Source organism: Mytilus californianus, unplaced genomic scaffold (assembly GCF_021869535.1).
Source record: "Mytilus californianus isolate M0D057914Y unplaced genomic scaffold, xbMytCali1.0.p SCAF_2, whole genome shotgun sequence".
Lineage (NCBI taxonomy): Eukaryota > Metazoa > Mollusca > Bivalvia > Mytilida > Mytilidae > Mytilus > Mytilus californianus.
Window position 1 is genome coordinate 12,039,391 of NW_026262668.1, and position 27,388 is coordinate 12,066,778.

A 27,388-nucleotide genomic window follows, 5' to 3' on the forward strand; every position below is an offset into this window, starting at 1 on the left:
AAGACTATCCGTAATTCAATTTCAGAATTTTTTTTTTTGGTGAAAAAAATGTGCAAGCAAATGATTTTTTGCGTAAAGGCAGCTACGCGCCTGGTCAACCAAAGTTTTTGTTAGAGTATTTTTTGTGCTTAAGTGTCGATCTGATGAGTCCAGACGTTTCAACTTATTTTTATAGTGTTTGTTCTTATGTTGTGCTGTACTGTTAAACCACTACCCGAGGTTATGGGACGGTTGAACGCCCACAAACATGTTTAACTCCGCCACATTCTTCGTGTGCTTGTCCCAGGTCAGGCGCCTGTAATTGAGTGGTTGTCGTTTGTTGCTTGTTTTTTTTTGTTATTTTTTTTTTGGGGGGGGAGGGTTAAGAATAAATCAAGCCGTTGGTTTGCATCTTTGAATGGTTTCTATATAGCTTACTAAACGGGATGGGTTTTTTCAGCTTATTATGCGGTTGAGGGTTTTGCTTATTATCGAAGGCCGTGCGGTGACCAGTAGTTTACATCCTCCAACCTTTGGTCTCTGATATAGGCAGTTGGTTAATTGTCAATCATGCCACATCTCATTGTTTTGTATCAAATTACCTGATATAGAAGTTAAAAGAAAAACAGCTTCATTTACCGTCGTTATGAAGTTATAAAAGTATTATGTTTACCCACATTCATTAAGGTCTAGACTATCTAACTTTTTGGAAAGTTAATTGGTAGAAATTCAGAACGGTAGGAACGTCTTCAAATGTTTGGAATAAATAAAAAAGAGGCAATAGTCATCTATATTAGTGTTTTAATCTAACAGAATTTTACGTTACCAAAGAAAAATTAAAATGGGGGAAACTTTATGAATATGTTTAGAAACAAACTTTAAAACAGGAGTATCAGTGTAATACATGGAAAATACTGAGGGTCAAATCAAATTCAGTGATATGACATTTAGAATCAATGTCATATGTGAACGGAAATATTTCAATATATATATAGAATCAAAACTTGGATTGGAGTGTAATGTACTGTACAGCTGACACTTACTATTTCTTAAAAAATCATCGAGAAGTGAAAATTACATTTCATGAAAATAAATAAAAACGAAAAAGTAAAATAACAAAAATACCGAACTTCAAGGAAAATTGAAAACGGAAAGTCCCTTATCAAATGGCAAATCAAAAGCTCAACACATCAAACGAATGGAAAACAACTGTCATATTCCTGACTTGGTACACGCATCTCCTGGTCTTACAAACATAGAAAAACTCTTTATTCTCAATTAAAAGGCTCATTTAGAGCGAACGAAGAAAAAAAGTCACAGGAAATAAAGTCACAATAATAAAAAAAGTATATAATATCAGTATTTTTTTTAATTATTTTTTTTAACTTGTACTGTAGCGTTACTTTTTTTGAGATGTTCGTTATGAATTCAGTCATTAAAATGTTTGATAGTATTTAATGTTTTTTTATTATCTTTCATAAACTTTACTTGGAACCTTTATTGATTAATAAATGAAATGATATTTAAAATTACTTTATTAAAAGATCATCTTATTGTTTCTTCCAATGTTCAGTTTACAATGTTATATTCTGTAAAGACAGTAGATAACTGACAGGAATGCAAATAGTAGATTGAAGCCAGATAATTAGTTGAATAACATGTTGTAATGTTTTAAAAACTTAGAATATTCATGGACTAAACTCTGTTTATTATCACAGAAAGTTTATTCAATTGGAAGGCAAAACAAGTCATACTTTATTTCAGATTTTAGTCTCGCCTCTTAATTTTACAAAACATACAATTTATTTAGTTAATCTAACATAGACATAAAATATACACGAGCAGTCTAAAAAGAGTTATGAACGAATATCTAAAAACGTACATACAGTATCTACAATACTTGAATTAGTAATAAACTCAGACATTGAAATGCTACATCAAAATATTTTAACTTTATCATGCAGGTAATAAATTCTCTGTTTACTTATCTATTAGTCTCTGATGCATGATTTTTTATTATTAATTGTATTTTGCTGTCTAGCTTTCAGTGAACTGCGAGTACTCTCAAATCGTACTTTCGTGTTAATTTGACCTGTTGACACAATTTGTAATGCATTTTTGTTATTCAATGTTTGCTTATTTTGTGTAATATCTCGTCTCACTATTTTTAATATGTACCACCACCTTTGATAAGTATTTCGTATGAAGATAACTTTTCACTTCTGTACTCGTACTGTGAACAACAAATTAATTTGTTTTGTAAGAAATATTTCCGTACTCCTAACAACAAAATTTTTATAGCTAAATTTACCTGTGTACGTTATTTTATTTAACGCCATTTTGTCCCAGGTTATAGTTGTCTTTCTGACATTGTTTTACATCTTTTTTTTTAATAGTGTATTTATATTGTATCATAGATCAAATTTATTCGTTCAGTGTATGTTTAATTGTTTTTGTACATATGTCTTTTTGATCGAGTTAAGCCATTTCAATTGATATTTTATAGTGTGTCTTTTTATGTTGTGATGTTACACTACTGTTTCAGGTTAGGATGAAGGTTGGCGCCTGTTAAAACGTTGAAACACGCTGCATTTGTATGCTACTGCCCTAAGTCAGGAGCTTGTTGTTCAGTGGTTGTCGTTTGTTGATGTGGTGCATAAGTTTTTCTCGTTTTTTATATACTGATTAGACCGTTGGTTTTCCTGTTTGAATTGTTTCACACTAGTCAAATTGGGGCCCTTTATAGCTCGCTGTTCGGTTTGAGCCAAGGTTCCGTGTTGAAAGTCGTACTTTGACCTTTAATTGTTTACTTTTTACACATTGTGACTTGGATGGACAGTTGTCTCATTCGCACTCATACCACATCTTCTTATTTCTATATGCAATGAACCTGTACAAAGAGGGATAACTCAATTTGATAAATCTAACTTATAACGTATTTTATTTAAATCAGACTTTTAAATAATAATAGTTAATATTGTATTACCAAACATTATCCAAATAAAAAACTTTCTAAATCAGCTTTTTACAAGTTTGGAAACTTTATGCTGTTTGTTTTTAGACCTCCACTTTTTAAAGGAGGCCAATCGAAAATGAAAGTACAATAGAGTAAACCACTTCCGAATTTACTTTCACAATGGCGGGAAGTAGGAAGCTTATTATTCACAGTTTAATATTATGCATACTTATTGAAATTTGTTATTGCTTGCAATGTCTTTCAAAGAATGGATCACCAGTTGATTGGTAAGTGAATTTTGATAATTATAATAGAAAAAAAACAAAGGTATTGATTTTTTTAGCTTTGAAAACCTTCATTCTAACAATCTGACGCGAACTATGACACATCTTCGTGTGATATGCAGTTATCCATCAGACTATCGTGCTGACATCTGGGAATAGCCAATATATTATGTCCCAGATGACACCTATTGATCTAGTCTAAATAGTGTAGGACGGTGTCACATCCAAAAAATAAAAATAGCCTTACAATACTTCATAATTATTTGGACATAAATGGTTGTACTATGGAACCAGGTCAGAGACCATCATATCATCATTTTATCCATGAATACAAATTGATTATAGTAGGGACAATCAAAATCAAGTGCAATCCCAAGGGCTTTTTTTCCTGTTATAAACTTATTGTTATTCTCTTATACCAATAAACTGAATCCTAGTCTAGTCCTATAATATATGAACTCGGGGGCATTAATTATTTTCTATTTCTGTTTTCTTTTTACTGATTTTGCTATTTTTCTTTTTTTTTTTTTTTTTTATTATTATCAATGTGCCACCCAAAAAAAAAATGAAAATATCAGCATGAAAACGTTAAATAGTGAATATATAATGCGAAGGCATATATTATAGGACTAAATCCTAGTCATTCTATGACACACTGTGTTGTGGGATCATATTTTCCCCTGGTAGTACTAAAAGTTCTGCACAGGAGCTGTAATTTCTTCCTAAAGAGTGTCTGATTCACAACAAATTAATATCTCCAAGCCCATTTATCTGACAAAATTAAAGTTATGTTATATAACATTATGACAGTTTGTTAGGAAAAGGGGTCTTAACTTACAAAGACGTCACTTGCAAAATAATATTTAATTTTTAATGGTTCAACATTCAATTTCATGTTATTAAAAATTAAAGTTTGTATAGTTAGGTGTGGACACATCCAGAGCAGTAAGTCACAAACCAAGAATAGGCTCTCACTCACATAATATATACATGCATGTACATTTATATAGAAGAAATAGAAGAAATTTTTATTCCAAATAAGGACCACCCCAAAGGGCATAAGCATTTGACATGTCAATAAAATCAATAATTCAAATTAAAACAATTGAATGACATTCAATTAAACATCAACTTAGTGATTAAATAACCTTTACTTAAAGGTAAATATTGAAACCATTAGCATGACAAGTAATAGCTTTTCTAAAAAGCTGACTGTCTTTAGCTGATGAAAGTGGAATATGTTTCTCGCTTTGTAGTTTAATTCATTCAGAATAGCCTTGTATATAAATTGTAGTGGATTATAAAGCTTATAAAAGGCTTATACAATTTTTTAGATTTACCAAGATCTTTTTTTGGGGAATGTATTTACACAGGAAACGGAGGGGTAATGTCTTATTCATCTGCGTTTGTACCTTTTTATCGATCTTTTTTTTTTTAAACAGATATGTTGTTCGTTTACTTTTTCTTTGGTTGTTTGCTTATTTCTTTCATGTCCTAGAAAAGTATGACCGTTTCCACCTGAATGTTTTTCATTCATAATAGGTTTATAAAATGATTTTTTTCAAACGATATCTCACATCTTTTAAAAATGATCCTTAAAATGTAAAGCTTTACATATGTATGGTCTTTTTTTTTTTTTTTAATATCTTGTCTATTCATTGTAGTTGGACTGCAATGTAGAATGCCCAATGCCTGTTTTTCTATATTTGAATAATGTGTATTCTTACAATTAAATGTTTCTCTTTTGAGATTATTTGGTTTTATTGGACTTTTAAAAAAAAAACACTCAAAAGGGTAATGTGTTATACAAGACCTATTGTAATCGCTTGAAATTCAAAAGATAGTTTTTATGCCATTCTTTTTCAAATTATCATATTATTGTATAATGTCATTTGCTATTAAGAAGGTGATAAGTTCTGAAATGCTATTTTAGATTCACTATGAGGCCATCAACATAACAAATTTTACCAAAAAACTTTATTAAGCATGCAGTTTGATACTGTTTCGTTTGTTATTGTTTTACTTGTACATGTCTTCATATTTATTTACTATACCATTTAATGTTGGGTAACAAATAAGGCCCTTATCGTACTTGCCCTTCAAAGCTTGGCATACTGGATTGACATAACCTTTTGTGGGAGACTGTTCGTATGTTGATACATACATGTATATAAATGTCTTTTTTTGATTATGATCATAGTATATGTATGTTTATAAAGTTTTTTTTTTATGTTTTTTTATACTGATAAATGGACTCACTTTTTAAAGTCAACATTATACTTTTGCAATGATAGCAGCAATACGAATTGTTTGCTATAAAGATATTTTTTACATGTATGCACAACTATGCTATATATTAAAGCTAGACTTGGGAGGATAAAAAACTTAAAATAATGTAATGACATGTCCATTGTAAAAGACTGTATGTTGAACTTTAGAAGTATATTGTTTTTTTTGTTGTTGTTTATAATTGGGTTGCTTTCTAAATACATTATGTATACTTCACATCTCCTTTTGAATCATGCATAAATATTAAATATTGCTTTAAATATGCTAGCATACATGTATAATTGTTTTACTTGTCTGAGAGTAGTTTTTTTTAATTCTTCTTTATATATCCCCCTTTAGAGTTTTTATTTTTTGTCTTCTGTTCTTTAACGTCTGCTATCTTGATAGGAAGAGTTAGAGATAGCTAGACAACGGATCCCCTGAAGATCTTGGGGTATGTGGAGGGGGGGGACTTATTATAATGTCTGGAAGAAATGAGCCGCTGGTAGAGAAATTTAGGTGAAATATATAAGAAGGTTGATGATTGTGAATCTGAAACTAATCAGATGTCGATATTTTTTTACAGATGCAATTAAAATTACTGTCGTTAATGTTTAACACATTTGTCAACTCTATTAATCTCCCCATGAAAAGCGTAACAATGATAGCTATATGTAGGTATAATTATTGTAAAAAAGTATGATAGCTATGGTAGGTTTTTTTGTTATTAAAAATATACGAAAAGGGTGGGGTACTGGATGTCTCAGCTAGTCATCCCTACCATAAAAAGGTTGATGTGCCGCCGCCCCCTGAGATAAAGATTCCATTGTAAACTAATATTAATTGAAAATACCGGTAAATGATTTGGATATCTCTGTTTTCAATGTTTTTGCTGCCTTTTGATTATCTTACTAAGAAAAAATATCTATAACCCCAAAAAAAGTATGTGCGGTGTTATCCTATGTTTTCATGTATAAACTGTACCTATAACTTGGCAGTGCTACTGGATTGAATGTGAAATAATCACGTCATATTTTTACAAAATTTTAGAAGTTTCGGCTATTTATAGATACATGAAAGTGTTACCTGTGTACCGATATGCATGATTGGTAAACGGAAAATCTGATTGCTAAAATAAAGAGTTCAAATCCGACACTACAGGATTAACAGACATTGACTAGGTTATGATTGTCCCAACCAATCAACGAACTTCACTATTATAGAGTCAGTAATTATCTTCCAATCAGATAGTAAGAAGCATTCAGCTCACAGACTGTGCATCCTTCAACTCTTAAGACAGTCTTTAGTCTCAAGGTTCCGATGCAAAAATAAGTTGGCATTCATTTTAAAGCCAGACACACTGACACAATAGTAAATTATAAATATTAATACTCATATAAATCACCATGCTTCACAGTGATTTAAGCAGACAGTTCTCAATTCACCAACAATCACCCTGCTTCACAGTGATTTAAACAGAGTTGTCACTCCAAATCCCCAACAATCACCCTGCTTCACAGTGATTTAAACAGACAGTTGTCACACCCAAATCACCAACAATTACCCTGCTTGACTGATTTAAATAGAGAGTTGTCACACCCAAATCACCAACAATCAGCCTGCTTCACAGTGATTTAAACTGAGAGTTGTCACTTCTAAATCACCAACAATCAACCTGCTGCACAGTTATTTAAACTGACAGTTGTCACTCCCAAACCACCAACAATAACCCTGCTTCACAGTGATTTAAACTGACAGTTGTCACTTCAAAATCACCAACAATAACCCTGCTTCACAGTAATTTAAACTGACAGTTGTCACTCCAAAATCACCAACAATCACCCTTCTTGACTGATTTAAATAGAGAGTTGTCACACCCAAATCACTAACAATAACCCTGCTTGACAGTGATTTAAATAGAGAGTTGTAACACCCAAATCACCAACAATAACATTGCTTCAAAGGATTTAAACAGAGTTGTCACTCCCAAAATCACCAACAATAACCCTGCTTCACAGTGATTTCAACAGAGCAGTCACACCCAAATCACCAACAATTACTCTGCTTTGCAGTTATTTAAACAGACAGTTGTCACTCCCAAATCACCAACAATCACCCTGTTTGGTGATTTAAATAGAGAGTTGTTACACCCAAATCACCAACAAAAACCTTGCTTGACAGTGATTTAAATAGAGAGTTGTAACTCCCAAATCACCAACAATAACATTGCTTCAAAGGATTTAAACAGTTGTCACTCCCAAAATCACCATCAATCACCTGCTTGATAGTGATTCAAACAGAGTTGTCACTCCAAATCACCAACCATGACAATGCTTCACTGTGATTTAAAAAGAGAGATGTCACTCACAAATCACCCACAATCATCCTGCTTCACAGTGATTAAAGCAAACATTTTTCACTCCCGAATCACCAACAATCACTCCACTTCACAGTTATTTAAACAGAATTGTCCTTCCCAAATCACCAACAATTTCCCATCTTCACTGTGATTCAAACAGAGAGTTGTCACACCCAAATCACCAACAATTATCCTGCTTCACAGTGATTTAAACAGAGAGTTGTCACTTCCAAATCTCCAACAATCACCCTGCTTCACAGTTATTCAAACAGAGTTGTCCTTCCCAAATCACCAACAATTACCTTGGTTCACTCTTATTTAAACAGATGGTTTTCAATCCTGAGTCATTAACAATGCCCTGCTTGACAGTGATTTAAAAAGAGCATTGTCTTTCCCAAATCATTAACAATAACCATGCTTCACTGTGATGTAAAAAGAGAGTTGTCACTCCCAAATCACCAACAATCATCCTGCTTCACAGTGATTTAAACAGAGATGTCACTCCCAAATCACCAACAATCATCCTGCTTTACAGTGATTTAAACAGAGATGTCACTCCCAAATCACCAACAATTATCCTGCTTCACAGCGATTTAAACAGAGATGTCACTCCCAAATCACCAACGATTATCCTGCTTCACATTGATTGAAACAGAGTTGTCACTCCAAGTCACCAACAATAACCCTGCTTCACAGCAATTTTAAAAAACAGACAGTTGTCACTCCCAAATCACCAACAATCACCCTGCTTCACAGTGATTTAAACAGAGTTGTCACTCCAAAATCATCAACAATCACCATGCTTCACACTGATTCAAACAGAGAGTTGTCACTTCCAAATCTCCAACAATCACCCTGCTTCACAATGATTTAAATTGAGAGCTGTCACTCCCAAATCATCAACAATCACCCTGCTTCACAGGGATTTAAATCATGTAAATAGAGAGTTGTAACCCTTAATCACCAACAATCACCCTGATTCACAGGAGCACAATATTTTAGGTACAGAAGTGTAGCTGGGATTTAAAAAACACTCCCCATTCATATATATATTGTAAATTAAGAAATTATTGTGTGCATTTATTATTGCGTTTTTTTGAGAATTGATAAAAAATGCGAGATTAGTTAATGCAATTTCAGGCAAATCTGCACATGGATAAATGTATTGAATTCAGAATCTGAGCTCTTATTATTGAGATATTGCATTAATAAAAATCTCTCAATCAATTCTGAATTTCATTTACAGTAGTGAAGTTTTGATGAAATCCCTACCCTTATGTACTTCAATGCAAAATTATAAGCCATTCAAATATTTATCAGTTTTCACATATACAGTCACCGCCTCAGTGATCTTGTGGTAGTGTGTTTGCCTCGAGTGCAGGAGGTCTTTGATTAGAACCCGGCCAGGTCAAACCAAAGACTTTAAAATTGGTATTTGCTGCTTCTCCGCTAAGCACATGGCTTAAAGGAATAAGAGCAATAGCTGGTCAGCTCGGAGTCAGAATAATGTGTTCGGGTAAGGTGACATGTCTTCCTGCGGACTGTTACCTTTATAACTAGCACGTTAAAAATCTGGCTCAGTGTGTTGTTCTAGTACAAAGCAGGGTTAATATTCATGTTACATTAACATGTTCTCATCCTGAATATGCATATTAATTTGCTGCTGGACGTTAAGCAGCCATACATCATCATCATCATCATCACATATACAATCTGTGACAACTAATATAAACTTAAAATGATTATTTCACTTGTGTTAATTATGTTATATACTTGATTTGTATATGGTTGTTGGAAACATAGTTTAGTACATATCATACCGGAATCACATGGGTGCTCAGGGATGATGTTTGTAAATAGTATAATCATCTATATCCTCTGTATCATATTTCACTAGACTATGCTTTCTCTCTCTTTCCCACCACATGTTATTTATAATTAGTCACACACAAATATATTTACAGCAGTAAAATTGAATTTTAGAAACAATTTCATCCTTTTTAGTCCCCCAAGGAAGTGGAAATTAATTTAAGTTTCATTAATCACATGTGCTTATTCATATTAATCAGACACTTAAACAGAGTATAAACAGACCATGGAGACTTCTAATCAGACAAAAATTTATGACCGGTTGATATATTTCCTTGGTGAAATAGCACCCCATTGATATATTTGACCATTCCAGTCTGTGTATCCCTTTCCATAGGAAGAGACCCCTTGTGCTTAAACTCCTGAACATGCTGAAGGGCCATGTGAGTTGATGTCATCACTTTGGGTCCGTCTTCTGTTGTTATTCGTCTGTAAAATTTTCCCTCTGAAACTGCTCAATGGATTAAAACCAAAGTTTGACTGCATGCTTCATTTGTAAAGTGATGATTTTTTTCTAGTTAACCACCAACATGGCCACCATGTCTAAAAATAGAACATAGGGGTCAAACAATAGTTAATATCTCTAAAGTTATTGCAAATCATTAGAGAAAAAATGACAGGGTCAAAATGGTCAACATAACCAGTTCTATCTACTCTGCCAATTTTGAAAAAAATCTGTCCAGCTGTTTTGGAGTTATTACCCCTGAAATGTTGATTCTTAACTTTTTTGGCATTTATTTGCCATTTTTTCTTAAACTAATAGGTTGTTAGGTTAAATGTATAAATTATCTGCATGACAAGATGTATTAGGTTTTTTTGCAATGTGATTGCCAGATTTAATGCACTGTTCAAGCAGAAAATATATCTATAGATGCATCAGGATTAAATGTCAATTTTATTTCACATTCTTGTGTATACATCTTATATAAATACCCTCGATTATCCATTGACAGATTTACTAATTACTGTCTACCATGTACAAATTATTTTTCAGGTTTGCTGTTTACAAGTTACCAGAATTGAGACATGGTAAAACTCCAGTCCTCCATGAAGGCAGAGGGTTTTATTACATGGACCAAAATAATCCATCACTGGTTTTATCTGATAAAGGCATGGATGACACTGGTCATGCAGTATATAACACCTTACAACAGATTTACGACAACAAGGTATAGACATCTGTATTATTATCTAATAAAAGGGATAAACCAATACCACATAGTCAGCTATAAAAGGCCCAAACATGAAATAACCAACATCGTGACTGATGACAAAGCAATCAATGAAAAACAGAAATAAAAGACAGAAACCAATGACAGGCTTCTGACTTGGGACATACATTGTATGACATTTGCTATGTCGCATATATTTCGTATATATTAGAAAGCTACTAACCCTTTATCTCCCCATGTTATTATACTTATGGACTTTAAAAACGCAACACACATTATGGTTATTTTTTTTACCAAATCATGATTAATCTTCATAAAACTACAATTCATGGGTACCTTACTTCCTTCTGTTTAGAAAATTTCAATACCTGACTTACCTGAAATCTTAATTGGGCTGTAAGAATATTGCAGGCAGGAATACGCAAACGTGCTGTTGTTAGAAACTCCTATTACTGTCCTTAAAACAAGGGTAAAGGCAGACCAGACTTGTTGATGACCACCCATGACCAGATCAATATGTATAACAACACCACTTCAATAAAATTAATTACGCAATGTCATTTGTAAGACATGTTGACAGCTGCAATGTCAACTGCTAAGCAAGTTTGCACATGCCATGGCAGACAAATTCATGCCATAAATGTTTCCCATATATAGAAATACCAAAGAATCAACTGCAGAAAAACATTTTAGGCCCTTAAGTTTAAACCGTGTAAATGCCAAAACACATTGTAATGGGTTGGACAGAGGCCAAATCAGAAGGTATAAAACAGAACTCAAAATATGCCCAACAGAATTGGTTGACCTTTCTGTCAATCATTTAAGCATTGGTTACAGGCAGTCATTGCATTCGACAGTGACACATTCATTGATTAAAGGGGGAAACCAGGGTTTCAGTTTATACCACATGATTTGAACATTAAACATGACGTAATCAATTCAACTTTTCAACAATTGCAAACCAAAACGCTTAACAGAAAATAGAAGACTGAGCAACACAATCACCACCAAAAACCAGGTGTGAACTTGGGTGCTCAGGAAGGGTCATTTTTAAGAAGTATGGCCTTAAATAAGTTCTAACCAAAGACAGACTGGCATAACAGCAAATATAAAGCAACAATATAGGATATAGAAGATTCAGTCATTATTGAAAAAACACAAGAAGATTGTTTTGACCTATCTGTACATCAATTTACTTGATATAGAATAAGGAGAAGTGGTATGATTGCCAGTGAGACAACTTTCCACTAGAGACCAAATGACATAGATGTTTATACCTATGGAAAAGTAATTTTATAGGAATACCCTATTTTCCTAGACTAGGATCACAGGGTTCTCAACATGGGTTTTAGGGAATAAACTTGCTATTGGGATTTCAAAAAAAAAAATTGGTGAAATAGCAATTCATTGATATATTTATCATTTTAAAAAGGGGCCCATTCCAGCTGAATGTCTGTGTATACTTTCATAAAGGAAGAGACCCTGGGCTAGATAAATACGGTAGTATGTATTTCCTGTTGCCTGTCACTCACTTTTTGGTACTGAACTTAAATTTGAAGCATATTAAAGATAAACACTGTTTTAGTAAACATGTATGTAACTTTTGGCATTAGCAAAAGTACATCCAAATTGCTGAATTTTCCGTTTCCGTTCTTGTACTTTAGTTTGCCTCAACCAAAATGCTTATTACCATAAAACACAGATCAAGTTTGAATTTGGGTGGCATCACTTTTACAGTTATATATATAAAAATAAGGAGATGTGGTATGATTGCCAATGAGACACCTATCCACCAAAGTTCAAATGAAGTGGATGTAAGCAATTATAGGCAACCGTACGGCGTTCAACAATGAGAAAAACCCATACCGCATAGTCTGCTATAAAAGGCCCCAACATGAAAAATATGAAACAATTCAATTGAGAAAACTAATGGCCTAATTTATAACAAAACAACTTATGAAAAACAAATATGACAGACATGAACCAACAACAACCACTGAACTACAGGCTCCTGACTAGGGACAGGCATATAAAGAATGTGGCGTGGTTTGTTGGTTAAAAATTAAACTTTTATAGATGGAAGATATAGAGATTGGGAAGAATCCTATAGATTTTCTGGTCAAAAGATCAAAGGTCAAGGTCACAACTGGTAAAAAAAAGACTGCAAATTACAAATACATAACAAAATAATTGCTTTTTTGTCTTGCCTGCGACAAAATTTGCAGAATGCAAGACATAGAGATTACAATCTGGTGGCATAAACTATTTGTATTAAGCTTTATATTTCAGAGGGTAGTAGACCTGGAGGCTTCATATTTTGGTTACAGATGCCTTATGGTACAAAGTTTCTGTCTGTCATATTTCCTTTGTCCTTGACCTCATTTTCATGGTTAAGTGACTGCTTGATAAAAAAGTTTAGTTTTATTGTTTTGTGAATTTCTCACTAAATATGAGTATTAGGAAAACTATATTTGGTGTATGGGTTCCTTGCTAGGTCTCCATGTCCGTCAGACAGGGTTCACCTGACCTTGACCTCATTTTATGGATCAGTGATCAAGGTTAAAGTCACATGATTATTTCCATTTCTCAGATACTGTAAGCAGTAGGTCAACTAAATTTTATTGTAAGGTTTCATCTGACCGTGACCTCATTTTCATGGTTCATTGGTGAATGTTTTTTTGTGTTTCGGCAACTTGTAAATTTTCCCTTTGATCTTACTGCCTAATATTTTTAAGATCATGGACAGGACTTGATACTCGAAAATATTAGGCTATGACGTCATGTATCAGTGCAGCAACGTCACATGTTTTTGTATATCTGCGTCAATTTATCAATGAAATGCTTCATTCATACAACCGAACAACTATCACAACGTTTTGTACTCTTAAAAATATTTTTACTAACTTTTTCATTTTATTTCATATTCTCAACAACAAAAAAACACAGTTAAGACAAATTGCAGATAAAAAGAATAATGGCATTTTATTTCTTGATACAGACTTTATCAGCTCCAATATCAGCTAGCCCTAGCGAGCTCACTTGATATTCTTGCTGATAAAGTCAGTATCAAAAATAAATATTCCATCATTCTATATTTATCAGTTACTATAAGCAATAGGTCAACTATATTTGGTGTATGGAATGATTGAAATGTGTACATGTCTGTCTGACAAGGTTCATATTACCTTGACCTCATTTTCATGGTTCATTGGTCAATGTTAAGATTTTGCGGTTTGATCTGTTTCCCAGGTACTATAAGAGATAGGACCACTATATTTGGTAAAAATCTGGTTTTTTTATTTACAGACCACCATTGCCTACATAATGTACAATGATCAGGCACCAAAGAAGAGCCCTAGTCTAAACCATGGACATTCTAAAGGTAAGAATTATACTAATTAAATAAACTGTTGGAAGATGGTAGTCACTTCAAATTCTATTCATTTATTGTGTCTTGATTTTGGTATAATTTCTTGTAGTCGTCTCTTTTCATAAATCCCTCACTGGACCACTTCCAAGACCTTAAAGTGTGGCTGGGACTATAAGTTGAGATATAAACATCTTTGCTTATCTGGAAAGCGAAGTTTTGAATGCAGACCAACTGCAGGTTTTATATTAAAATCTCTTGCTTGCTACTTGGGTAAGGGAAACAAACAAAGAAGGATTAATTCTTTTAATGTCAACTAAGCAGTCATACATTTCATGTAGATTGTTAGCAGATTCCTCAAGATGTAATCAACAAATTCTTTTAAATTCTTCAATATTGTTCACGTTAGGTTATTACAGAAAAATTTATGAAAAACAAGACAACATTACCTTTGTTTTTCTTGCATGCCATAATCTTTGTATATACTTTCTGCAGGGACAGTAGCATTTGATAAGACAGGGGGGTTTTGGTTGGTACACAGTACACCAGAATTTCCACCAATGAAGTCAGATGGATATTCCTGGCCTAAGTCAGCCTGTACCTTCGGTCAGACGTTTCTCTGTATTTCCATGAACTATAATATGATGGACAGAATGGGTAAGGTATTTAAAGTTTTCTTCAACCATATTTAGGAATTGAATGCTACTTTTTAAAATTTTATTGGGGTGTAAAAGCATTAACCATAGCACATTTTGTATGAAGCGTGGAAGTGCTTCATATTAAAAATGTGTGCACGATCAATGCTTTTACAACCCTAACAAATAATTAAATGAAGCATTCAATTCTTATAAATACATTTTTATTCTACAACTAGAGTTATATCAAGTTTTTCGTATGTTTTTTTATTCATTATTTTAACATTGTCACGAATAACAAGTGCAGTCATAGCTATTGTAATTTATACGGAAATAAAGTTTGACATTTGAGTTCCTCACGATTGTTATCAGCCAATCAAAATGACAGATTCTGATGAAACATACATGTAATGAAATTATTAAAGAAACAACCATCAGTTTTGAAAATGATGAAACAAAAATACTAAGTGAATGTTATACATTTGGTAGGTTGGGGATACAAGTTTCTCTTCAACAAAGTTAAATTCAAAGGTACTTAAATTTTGGGATTTTGCAAGTGCAATTTAAAAATATGTGTGTGAATGAAACCCTCTATTTGATATGAAATTAAGAGATATGATAATAATGCCAATGAGAACACTAGTCCAATTGACGTGGATTTAAACAACTATTGGTCACCTTAGGACCTTCAACAATGAGCAAAAACCATACTTTATAATGTTTATAGTCAACTTTAAAGACTGTATAACAAATTTAAAAAATAAACAGAAAAATATTATGCTTATAAGAGAATGAATACTGTAGATGTGGGAGTAAAGTGCTCATAACAGAACATCATTTTATTAGCTCATCGGGGCCAGAAGGGCCCCATGTGAGCTTATGCCATCACTTGGCGTCTGTTGTCGTCGTCGTCTGTCGTCGTCTGTCATCGTAAACTATTTAAAAAATCTTCTCCTCTAAAACTACTGGGCCAAATACCTTCAAACTTTAACTAAATGTTCCTTAGGGTATCTAGTTTATAAATTGTATCCGAAGTTTTGATCCATCGACAAACATGGCCGCCATGGCTAAAAATAGAACATAGGGGTCAAATGCAGTTTTTGGCTTATATCTCAAAAACTAAAGCTTTTAGAGCAAATCTGACATGGGGTAAATTGTTCAATGGGTCAGCTCTGAAATTTTCAGATGAATCGAACACCCATTGTTGGGTTGCTGCCACTGAATTGGTAGTTTTAACAAAATTTTGCAGTTTTTTGTTATTATTTTGAATATTATTATAGATATATATAAACTGTAAGCAGCAATAATGTTCAGCAAAGTAAGATCTACAAAAAAGGTTAATATGACCATAATTGTCAATTGACCCCTTAAGGAGTTATTGCCCTTTAAAGACAATTTTACACAATTTGTTCATCAAGTTTGCTAACATTTAAAAATCTTCTCCTCTGAAATACAGGTGAGCGATTCAGGCTCTTGAGAGCCTCTTGTTTCATTGTCTCACCTCTATGAAGTAGTGGAGGCAAGACTTATAGGTGTACTGTTCTCTGGCCACTGCATAGTCAACAATGAATGAGTATTTGATAAGGTCAGGGTTGATTGACTTTGACACTTTTGCATATTTTACATATTAAAGTTTTATGTTAGGGTCTGTCTTAACGGAACCACTTATAATTATGATAAGTGAATTGTATTTGGTATGCAGTTGTATTAGAATTGGCATATCTCATTCCCACAGAGATTATCTGGCCCTACAGCTTCAGTCATGGTTCATTGACTTTGAATGTTTTGCATTATTACCATTTATTAGTTTGTGATCAGGTCAGTTTAAGCTGAATCGCTAAAGGTAAATCAATGATACTGGTATTTGTTATGCAGTTGCATTAGCATAAGCACATCTATTTCCATCCATGGAGATTATATGGCCCCACCCCTTATTGATGGTCTATTGACTTTGAAATTTTTGCCTAGTATCCATTTTAAAGTTTTGACATTTTGATTTCACAATTAGCATTATACTCTTAAAATTACACACAGGAGAGACATACCCTAAATGTCAACAGTATTTAAATATAGAAATGAGTAACAAAATGGTGATAACTCCTGCATAATTTATTCTCAGCATTTGTTATTTGCTTATGAGAAGATTCAATAACTATAAAATGTTCTATTGTATGTTTGTAGGTTCTGTGTTCATGTATACTTATCCAAAGATATATGACACGTCTTTACCTAGTGTGTTTAGTGCTGACAACCCAGTGTTATCTAATATGATCCTCGGCCCTAAACAACATCATGTCATGGATCCACCATGGTACAATGTTACACAGATCATATCTAAGGGAAATAACAAGTTTATGAGTTATGAGAAGTTTAGAGATTTCCATAAAGGTTTGTAGAGCTTATTTTTTTCAGTACTCCATTTAACGGGTTCAGAGTCTAATGCATTCTGGGTAATATTTTCAAAAGTAAATACCAATACGTACTGACAATGTCATAAACAATGGATATTCTACCAATGAAGTAATAATCCTTTAAGTTATGAAACTGCAAAACTTACAGTGTTAAAATTATATATGAAATTTGCAATTGGCATTAATTTTCCAAACATATTGTGCTAAAACATTTTTTTTTCACATTTCATTTACAAGATGGGAGATATTATATTATCGGGTTATTATTAAAATTAAAAGATTTGGTATGATTGCCAATGAGATAACCGTCCACCAGAGACCAAATGACGTAGAAGGTTAGCAACTATAGGTCTAAAAAAAAAAAATATATATGATTAACAGCAACAAAGACAACCACTGAATTACAGGCTCCTGACTTTGGACAGGCACATACAGAATCTAGAGGGGTTAAACATTTTTGTGGGCGTGCCAACTCTCCCCTAACCTGGGACAGTGGTGTAACAGCACAACATGAGAACAAACTATAAAAATCAGTGCATAATTATTGTCACGTGTAGATTTTTTATATCGCATGAGGTTGCAAGTGCAAAATATATTCTATAAGGGATACTATTCACCAAAAGTCATGCAATAACCCTTTGTTTGTATAGCAAAATTTGAAAAAATGTTTAAAAACATATATGTCACTGATGCACTATAAAAGTGCAATATCACAGAGTATTGCACGCTTACTTTTCGTTACATTCCAAGAGAAATAATATGTCACTATACAATAAAAAGCTCTTATTTCAACTCTAAATGTTTACAATAATTCAAAATATTTGATTGATTAATTGTTTTCAGAATATTTTAATCCTTCCATTATAATAAAGCTAAATTGTAATATGAATATGGAACAGTCTAATACAATAACATTAACAATGTTAGTATTGATGAGTTTTGCTGATATATGCTTTTACATATAAAGGTAATAAAAATAAGTTGCCAAATGTTCCTGTTTTTTTTTATGCCCCTGCCGCTAGGCGAAGGGGGCATTAAGTGTTACTCTTGTCTTTCTGTACGTACGTATGTACGTCCCAAAACTGGTTTCTGTTCTCTAACTTTAGATTGCCTCAAACAAATGCTATTAAACTTATACACAATGCTTATTACCATAAAACACAGATCAAGTTTGAATTTGGGTGGCGTCACTTTTATTGTTCTTTAGTTATGTCCCTTTATAACGTTATATGCAAGTGGGGGCATTATCTGTGTCCATGGACACATTCTCCATTTATTTAAAATCAATATGCAGGCTGGTTTTTTATTGAAAGTAGTTTAAAGGCATAATATGGGATTACTAAATAATTGACCTTTGAATTGCAAAAAGAAAATAAGGAAAAAGTCTTTGATAATAAAACTATTGCTTTTCATAAATTATTCTAATTGCAATATTCTACAGATTTATATGATGGTCTACTGTCAACTGCATTACAAGAAGATTTGTTGGTAGAGACTTGGAGAGAACATGGTTATTCACACAATGATCTGCCATCTAACTGTTCTATACAATACAAGGTCAGTAACCCTCCACACGATCAATCCGTCTATATATGTGTTACACCAGAGAGTACCTTGTACTACGCACAATGATCTGCCATTTAACTGTTCTATACAATACAAGGTCAGTAACTCTCCAAACGGTTAATCCATCTATATATGTGTTACACCAGAGAGTACCTTGTACTACACACAATGATCTGCCATCACACTGTTCTAAACAATACAAGGTCAGTAACTCTCCACACGGTCAATCCATCTATATATGTGTTACACCAGAGAGAACATTGTACTACACACAATGATCTGCCATCTAACTGTTCTATACAATACAAGGTCAGTAACCCTCCACACGGTCAATCCATCTATATATGTGTTACACCAGAGAGTACCTTGTACTACACACAATGATCTGCCATCTAACTGTTCTATACAATACAAGGTCAGTAACTCTCCACAAGGTCAATCCATCTATATATGTGTTACACCAGAGAGTACATTGTACTACACACAATGATCTGCCATCTAACTGTTCTATACAATACAAGGTCAGTTACTCTCCACAAGGTCAATCCATCTATATATGTGTTACACCAGAGAGTACATTGTACTACACACAATGATCTGCCATCTAACTGTTCTATACAATACAAGGTCAGTTACTCTCCACACGGTCAATCCGTCTATATATGTGTTACACCAGAGAGTACCTTGTACTACACACAATGATCTGCCATCTAACTGTTCTATACAATACAAGGTCAGTAACCCTCCACACGATCAGTCCATCTATATATGTGTTACACCAGAGAGTACATTGTACTACACACAATGATCTGCCATCTAACTGTTCTATACAATACAAGGTCAGTAACTCTCCACACGGTCAATCCATCTATATATGTGTTACACCAGAGAGTACATTGTACTACACACAATGATCTGCCATCTAACTGTTCTATACAATACAAGGTCAGTAACTCTCCACAAGGTCAATCCGTCTATATATGTGTTACACCAGAGAGTACATTGTACTACACACAATGATCTGCCATCTAACTGTTCTATACAATACAAGGTCAGTAACCCTCCACACGAACAATCTGTCTATATATGTGTTACACCAGAGATAACATTGTACTACACACAATGATCTGCCATCTAACTGTTCTATACAATACAAGGTCAGTAACTCTCCACACGGTCAATCCTTCTATATATGTGTTACACCAGAGAGTACATGGTTATACACAGAACTATATGCCATCTAACTGTTCTATACAATACAAGGTCAGTAACCCTCCACACGGTCTACATTTGTGTTACACTATAAGCTTGAAGAGACATCGAGAGTACATGCACACAAAGGTCTGCTATCTAATGTTCTATACAGTACAAGGTAATCATTGGGGTGAAAGTATTTTTTATTGAATATACACCAGACAAAAAATCTCATGAAATACTAAGAAATAACCTGTGTATCAAAATAACAGAGGACTACCGTTAAAAGGCTTGTAATTTCACGATGTGGTTTGTTTACGTTCCGCCATGTTTGTTATTGACATTGTAGAGGGCGCTCTTATCATTTTTCAAACCAACAATTTTACCCAATCCATATTAATAAGTTATTTTTATTCAATATCAAATTAATACTGATAAATTTAAAAATTAAATGCTTCATTACAAAATTCTCGTTTCTTTTCAATGCATTGCTAAATTTAAACTGGAATCTGCTTGAATGAAATCGTACAAAAAAAGTAAAAAAAGACAACCGTAAACCAGCTTACGATGTGTAGACTACAAAACGTAATCTGCTACCTAATGTTGTGTGGGTTCGTGGTCTAGTGGTTAATACCGTTGGCTACAGTGCTGAAGGTCCCGAGTTCGATTCTCACTCGAGACGTCGAATTTTCAGTACATCAGTAGGGTGATTTTCACCCTCCCACACACATCTCTGGTATCTGGTAAACTAGATTGGATACTTCGGGGGCCTCGGTAGGTCAAATTTGTTCCCAGCTTGACCTGGAGATCAATCTTCTGAAATCTCTCCGGGTTGTCTGTTCCCGCCGAGAAGCCCTGTGGTTCTCTCCGAGTACTTTGGCTTCCTCCACCATAATAACAGACTTCCTGGTGTCCTACACGTTCCCTTGGGCGGTGTTGGGGTGGGGATTATTCTGGTGGTTGGTTAATATTGTAAAGGACACATCTCCATTAATCCTTAGGGAGTGTAAATGGATCCGCTGTACCCTTGCAGTCAATCAAGGGGTGCGTCTACACTGGCGGAATCTCGAAGTACATACATACAATCGGTTATTATTCGTTCTGTTTTGGTGTTTCCTATTGACAAATATGTTTTGTATTAGCTTAAGACCCTTCAAACATTAATGTGATAGATATATTAAACACCGTTTTACATAAGGAGGGAACCTTTTTACTTTCAAAGTCGTATTATAGTGATATCTATTATGTACAGATTTTGACTCTCACTGGGTTTTTCATCTTTTACACATGCTTTTCAAACTTCCAGTTTAAACATACACAAGTTTCTAAATTGTTTTTTTGTGTGATTTAGACTTATTTAAACCAGCGTGAAGTGTTTTAGAACCATTTACAAGCAGTTTCAGCTTCTGTTTGGTGATGGAAAATAGGTTTTTCCAAGAAAATACCTCAAACGACCACACACTATTTAAAATTACCGGAGTTTCATTAGACCTTTTCTAACAGTTACAAAAAGTTTTTTTACCTGAAATTTCGTGGGGAGGAATGGGTGCTAACTATGTACCAATGCGAACTATACAAGCCCGATTACGGTATTGCTATTTCTCATTTTGATAGTTGTTTTAATAATGATAAAAATAATGGTCTTGACTTTTAGACAGAAACTGCTGTGGTCAACAACTAAAGGATTATAACTGCAAAAGGAGCAAGGACAAATTCATAGCAAAATCTGACTTGCTTTCCTGCAATTATGACTTCGTAATAATTGTCATCTTGCACAAATTTATTCAAAGATGATTGGACCGAATGGGATTTAGCACTGAAATAGTAAGAAAAGAAATATGTTAATTGTGAATTTCAGGAATACAATATAAACACAATGATATTCCCAGATAATCTAATGTTAATTGTGAATTTCAGGTATACAATATAGAGACAATGATATTCCCAGATGAAGGCATTGCATTCAAAACATCTAAAGACCATTCTAAGTGGGCTGTGTCAAAAAATGGCGGTGACTGGCTGTGTATAGGTGATATTAATAGACAGGTAATGAGCATAATTGTATCCTTGTTACATAGGTAATTAATATAATTGTATTCTCAACAGATAAGGACATGGAATTGGTAATAGATATAGATATTTACACAATTATTTTTAATTGCTTGTTTGAAACTTACCACGATGTAAACTGTAAAGTTTTCTTTTTGCTTGGTATTTTTCTGCTTTAACTTTCCTATGAAAAAGTAGGGCCTCATTATTAAAAAACTTTTATGACATATTTGATTGTAACAATTGTTGTGTTAACTTTGAACTGACATAAGAGTGGGTATGTTTATTTGGTATTATTAAGTATGAAAATACTTAAAAACGTCTGTCTACTTATTTTCAGATGACCCAGTTTAAGAGAGCAGGTACACAGGTTTGTTTCCAGAACCACCAGGCTTGGACTAGCTTCAGAAATCTTGTAAACCAAACAGAACCTTGTCAATAAATCTATCCCGAACTACCAGGCTTGGACCGGCTTTAGAAATCTTGTGAACCAAACAGAACCTTGTCAATAAATCTATCCAGAACCACCAGGCTTGGACCAGCTTTAGAAATCTTGTGAATTGAACAATACTTTGTCAATAATTCAATCCAGAACCACCAGGCTTGGACTAGCTTTAGAAATCTTGTGAACCAAACAGAACCTTGTCAATAAATCTATCCAGAACCACCAGGCTTAGACTAGCTTCAGAAATCTTGTGAACCAAACAGAATCTTGTCAATAATCTATTGTGAACCACCAGGCTTAGACTAGCTTCAGAAACCTTGTGCACCAAACAGAATCTTGTCAATAATATATTGTGAACCACCAGGCTTAGACTAGCTTCAGAAATCTTGTGAACCAAACAGAACCTTGTCAATAATCTATTGTGAACCATTAGGGTTGGACTAGCTTCAGATATCTTGTTAACTAGACAGAGCCTAATGTCAATAAATCCATCTAAACTACCAGGGTTTAACTTGGTCTCAGAAACCCAAATGCAACAATGTCAAAAACAGTAAAATTAGGGCTATAAATTGTTTTTATTTTTTCTCTCGAAGATTTGACTTTAACCTTCAGATTTAAGCAATTTTTTACAAGTCATGCACTAGCTATTATAGTATGCTTGGATCAAAAATCTACATACTTTACACTGTTGTTGGTATTGGTGAATGCAAGCTTGTGTTTGATTTTGAAGATTTTCTGGTTAGTATGTCCAGAGTTATGGGACTTTCTAACAGTCAAATTGAAGGCAATATTCAATCACAGAAGGATACCGGTATCTTAATGCTACTTTTTTCTATAAAGCCATTTTACTAACTTCTGATAAGAAGCCTCCTTAATATACCCTCATTTCTGGCAACAACTTCAGTGTGTACTAGACAGGTGTATCCTGAGCTATTGTGGCTGATTTTCAAGTACGTTTTGTTTACATCACATAAATACATACAGTTGTAATATTATTTTAGTCTAATATAAGGATACAAGTAACGACAGTTCAATAATCCAAACATAAAAAGTGTCATTGTTGTATATTCTTGATCAGCGTAAGTCAAAGACTTTGACATTTTGCCTTATGTAAAAGAGCAGGACAAATTGTTCTGCAAAATTTTGTAATAAACATGTAAGAAACCTTACTTTTCATTGTATATTTGTTTTTGTAACAAATAGTTTTGAATATGTGTTTTGAAATGAACTGCTGATATTTTGATGTTTATGACTTTATTTGTTTTATACCCAGTTATGCTTATGTTGCTTGTATTAGAGTATAGTAGTGCAATCTTTATATTTACCTATTTTGTTAAGCAGTGGCGGATCCAGAAAGGGGTTCCAGGGGTTGGAACCTCCCTTTTTTAGCTCACCTGGCCCGAAGGGCCAAGTGAGCTTTTCTCATCACTTTGCGTCCGTCGTCCGTCATCGTCGTCCGGCGTCGTCTGTTAACTTTTACAAAAATCTTCTCCTCTGAAACTACTGGGTCAAATTTAACCAAACTTGGTCACAATCATCATTGGGGTATCTAGTTTAAAAAATGTGTCTGGTGATCCGGTCAACCAACCAAGATGGCCGCCATGGCTAAAAATAGAACATAGGGGTAAAATGTAGATTTTGGCTTATATCTCTGAAACCAAAGCATTTAGAGCAAATCTGACATGGGGGTAAAATTGTTTATCAGGTCAAGATCTATCTGCCCTGAAATTTTCAGATGAATCTGACAACCCGTTGTTGGGTTGCTGCCCCTGAATTGGTAATTTTAAGGAAATTTTGCCGTTTTTGGTTATTATCTTGAATATTATTATAGATAGAGATAAACTGTAAACAGCAATAATGTTCAGCAGAGTAAGATCTACAATTAAGTCAACTTGACCAAAATGGTCAGTTGACCCATTAAGGAGATATTGCCCTTTATAATCAATTTTTAACCATTTTTCGTAAATTTTTGTAATCTTTTACAAAAATCTTCTCTGAAACTACTAAGACAAATTTAACCAAACTTGTCCACAATCATCATTAGGGTATATAGTTTAAAAAATGTGTCCGATGACCCCGCCCGCAAACCAAGATGGCCGACATGGCTAAAAAATAGTACATAGGGTAAAATGCAGTTTTTGGCTCATATCTCTGAAACCAAAGCATTTAGGAGCAAATCTGACATGGGGTAAAATTGTTTATCAGGTCAAGATCTATCTGCCCTGAAATTTTCAGACCAATTTGGCAAATCGTTGTTTGGTTGCTGCCCCTGAATTGGTAATTTTAATGAAATTTTGTCGTTTTTGGTTATTATCTTGAATATTATTATAGATAGAGATAAACTGTAAACAGCAATAATGTTCAGCAAAGTAAGATCTACAAATAAGTCAACTTGACCAAAATGGTCAGTTGACCCCTTAAGGAGTTATTGCCCTTTATAGTCAATTTTTAACCATTTTTCGTAAATTTTTGTAATCTTTTACAAAAATCTTCTCCTCTGAAACTACTAAGACAAATTTAACTAAACTTTTACACAATCATCATTAGGGTATATAGTTTAAAAAATGTGTCCAATGACCCCGTCCGCAATCCAAGATGGCCGACATGGCTAAAAATAGAACATAGTGGTAAAATGTAGATTTTGGCTTATATCTCTGAAACCAAAGCATTTAGAGTAAATCTGACGTGGGTAAAACTGATTATCAGGTCAAGATCTATCTGCCCTGAAATTTTCAGACCAATCAGGCAACACGTTGGGTTGCTGCCCCTGAATTGGTAATTTTAAGAAAATTTTGCAGCTTTTGGTTATTATCTTGAATATTATTATAGATAGAGATAAACTGTAAACAGCAATAATGTTCAGCAGAGTAAGATCTACAATTAAGTCAACTTGACCAAAATGGTCAGTTGACCCCTTAAGGAGATATTGCCCTTTATAATCAATTTTTAACCATTTTTCGTAAATTTTTGTAATCTTTTACAAAAATCTTCTCTGAAACTACTAAGACAAATTTAACCAAACTTGTCCACAATCATCATTAGGGTATATAGTTTAAAAAATGTGTCCGATGACCCCACCCGCGAACCAAGATGGCCGACATGGCTAAAAAATAGTACATAGGGTAAAATGCAGTTTTTGGCTCATATCTCTAAAACCAAAGCATTTAGGAGCAAATCTGACATGGGGTAAAATTGTTTATCAGGTCAAGATCTATCTGCCCTGAAATTTTCAGACCAATTTGGCAAATCGTTGTTTGGTTGCTGCCCCTGAATTGGTAATTTTAATGAAATTTTGTCGTTTTTGGTTATTATCTTGAATATTATTATAGATAGAGATAAACTGTAAACAGCAATAATGTTCAGCAAAGTAAGATCTACAAATAAGTCAAACTTGACCAAAATGGTCAGTTGACCCCTTAAGGAGATATTGCCCTTTATAATCAATTTTTAACCATTTTTCGTAAATTTTTGTAATCTTTTACAAAAATCTTCTCTGAAACTACTAAGACAAATTTAACTAAACTTTTACACAATCATCATTAGGGTATATAGTTTAAAAAATGTGTCCAATGACCCCGTCCGCAATCCAAGATGGCCGACATGGCTAAAAATAGAACATAGGGGTAAAATGTAGATTTTGGCTTACCGGTATATCTCTGAAACCAAAGCATTTAGAGTAAATCTGACGTGGGTAAAACTGATTATCAGGTCAAGATCTATCTGCCCTGAAATTTTCAGACCAATCAGGCAACACGTTGTTGGGTTGCTGCCCCTGAATTGGTAATTTTAAGAAAATTTTGCAGCTTTTGGTTATTATCTTGAATATTATTATAGATAGAGATAAACTGTAAACAGCAATAATGTACAGCAAAGTAAGATCTACAAATAAGTCAACATGACCAAAATTGTCAATTGACCCCTTAAGGAGTTATTGCCCTTTATAGTCAATTTTTTACAATTTTTTCATAAATTTTGTAAATTTTTGTAAATTTTTACAAAATATTTTCCACTGTAACTACTGGGCCAAGTTCATTATAGATAGAGATAATTGTAAGCAGCAAGAATGTTCAGTAAAGTAAGATCTACAAACACATCACCATCACCAAAACACAATTTTGTCATGAATCCATCTTTGTCCTTTGTTTAATATGCACATATACCAAGGTGAGTGACACAGGCTCTTTAGAGCCTCTAGTTTTTAAGATCAATGCTTTTGAATGGGGACACATGGTTTTTTACACTCTTCATTTTTCACACAATTAATTCATCAGAATTTTTATATTAGGAAAAAAAATGTAATAAAGATTAAAAGATACTTTTAAAAAGATACTCACACAACTGTGTAGAGTGAAAGAGGTTCATAAAATGTACAAATAAGTTTGATGTGACCTTATTCACAGAGAAATGCAGTTGCAGTGTAATTGTTACCATTCCATTTTGTATTTGTTGTTAATATTGTTGATTTTTTTTTTGTAAACTGTGTATATGTAATTTTTTATAAGCACATTCTAAGATTTTTATAATCATATTTTTACATTTTATTACTGGGAATACTGTCATGTATAAAATTTGACTAAGAATATGAACTTGAAAGGCATTAAATAAGCTGAATTGGAAACCAAAAGGTAAAAAGACATGTTTTAAAATACCTACAAAAATTCCATACACATAAAGAATTATCAAATGTGTATACAATTGTGCAAACTTGAACAAGAGTTTTGCATGTGAAGTCTGATAGGGTATCCAAGATATTATATATGTGTAAATCTTACAGGTGCTACCTTATCTCTATAGCATTAAACATGTATTTCTCTTATACATGTATCAGTAGGTC

At 33.5% G+C, this 27,388-nt stretch overlaps 1 protein-coding gene across 1 annotated transcript; it reads left to right on the forward strand.

Moving 5' to 3' along the window:
- The first annotated feature begins 3,095 nt into the window (after positions 1–3,095).
- LOC127729238 (plancitoxin-1-like) lies at positions 3,096–25,650 on the forward strand. The gene is made up of 8 exons (XM_052236980.1): positions 3,096–3,222; positions 10,710–10,884; positions 14,194–14,269; positions 14,750–14,911; positions 17,071–17,277; positions 18,742–18,857; positions 21,978–22,106; positions 22,450–25,650. Exons 1-8 carry the CDS (start codon positions 3,116–3,118, stop codon positions 22,549–22,551), a joined length of 1,074 nt encoding a protein of 357 aa, XP_052092940.1. The 5' UTR covers positions 3,096–3,115; the 3' UTR covers positions 22,552–25,650.
- Positions 25,651–27,388: the final 1,738 nt, after the last annotated feature.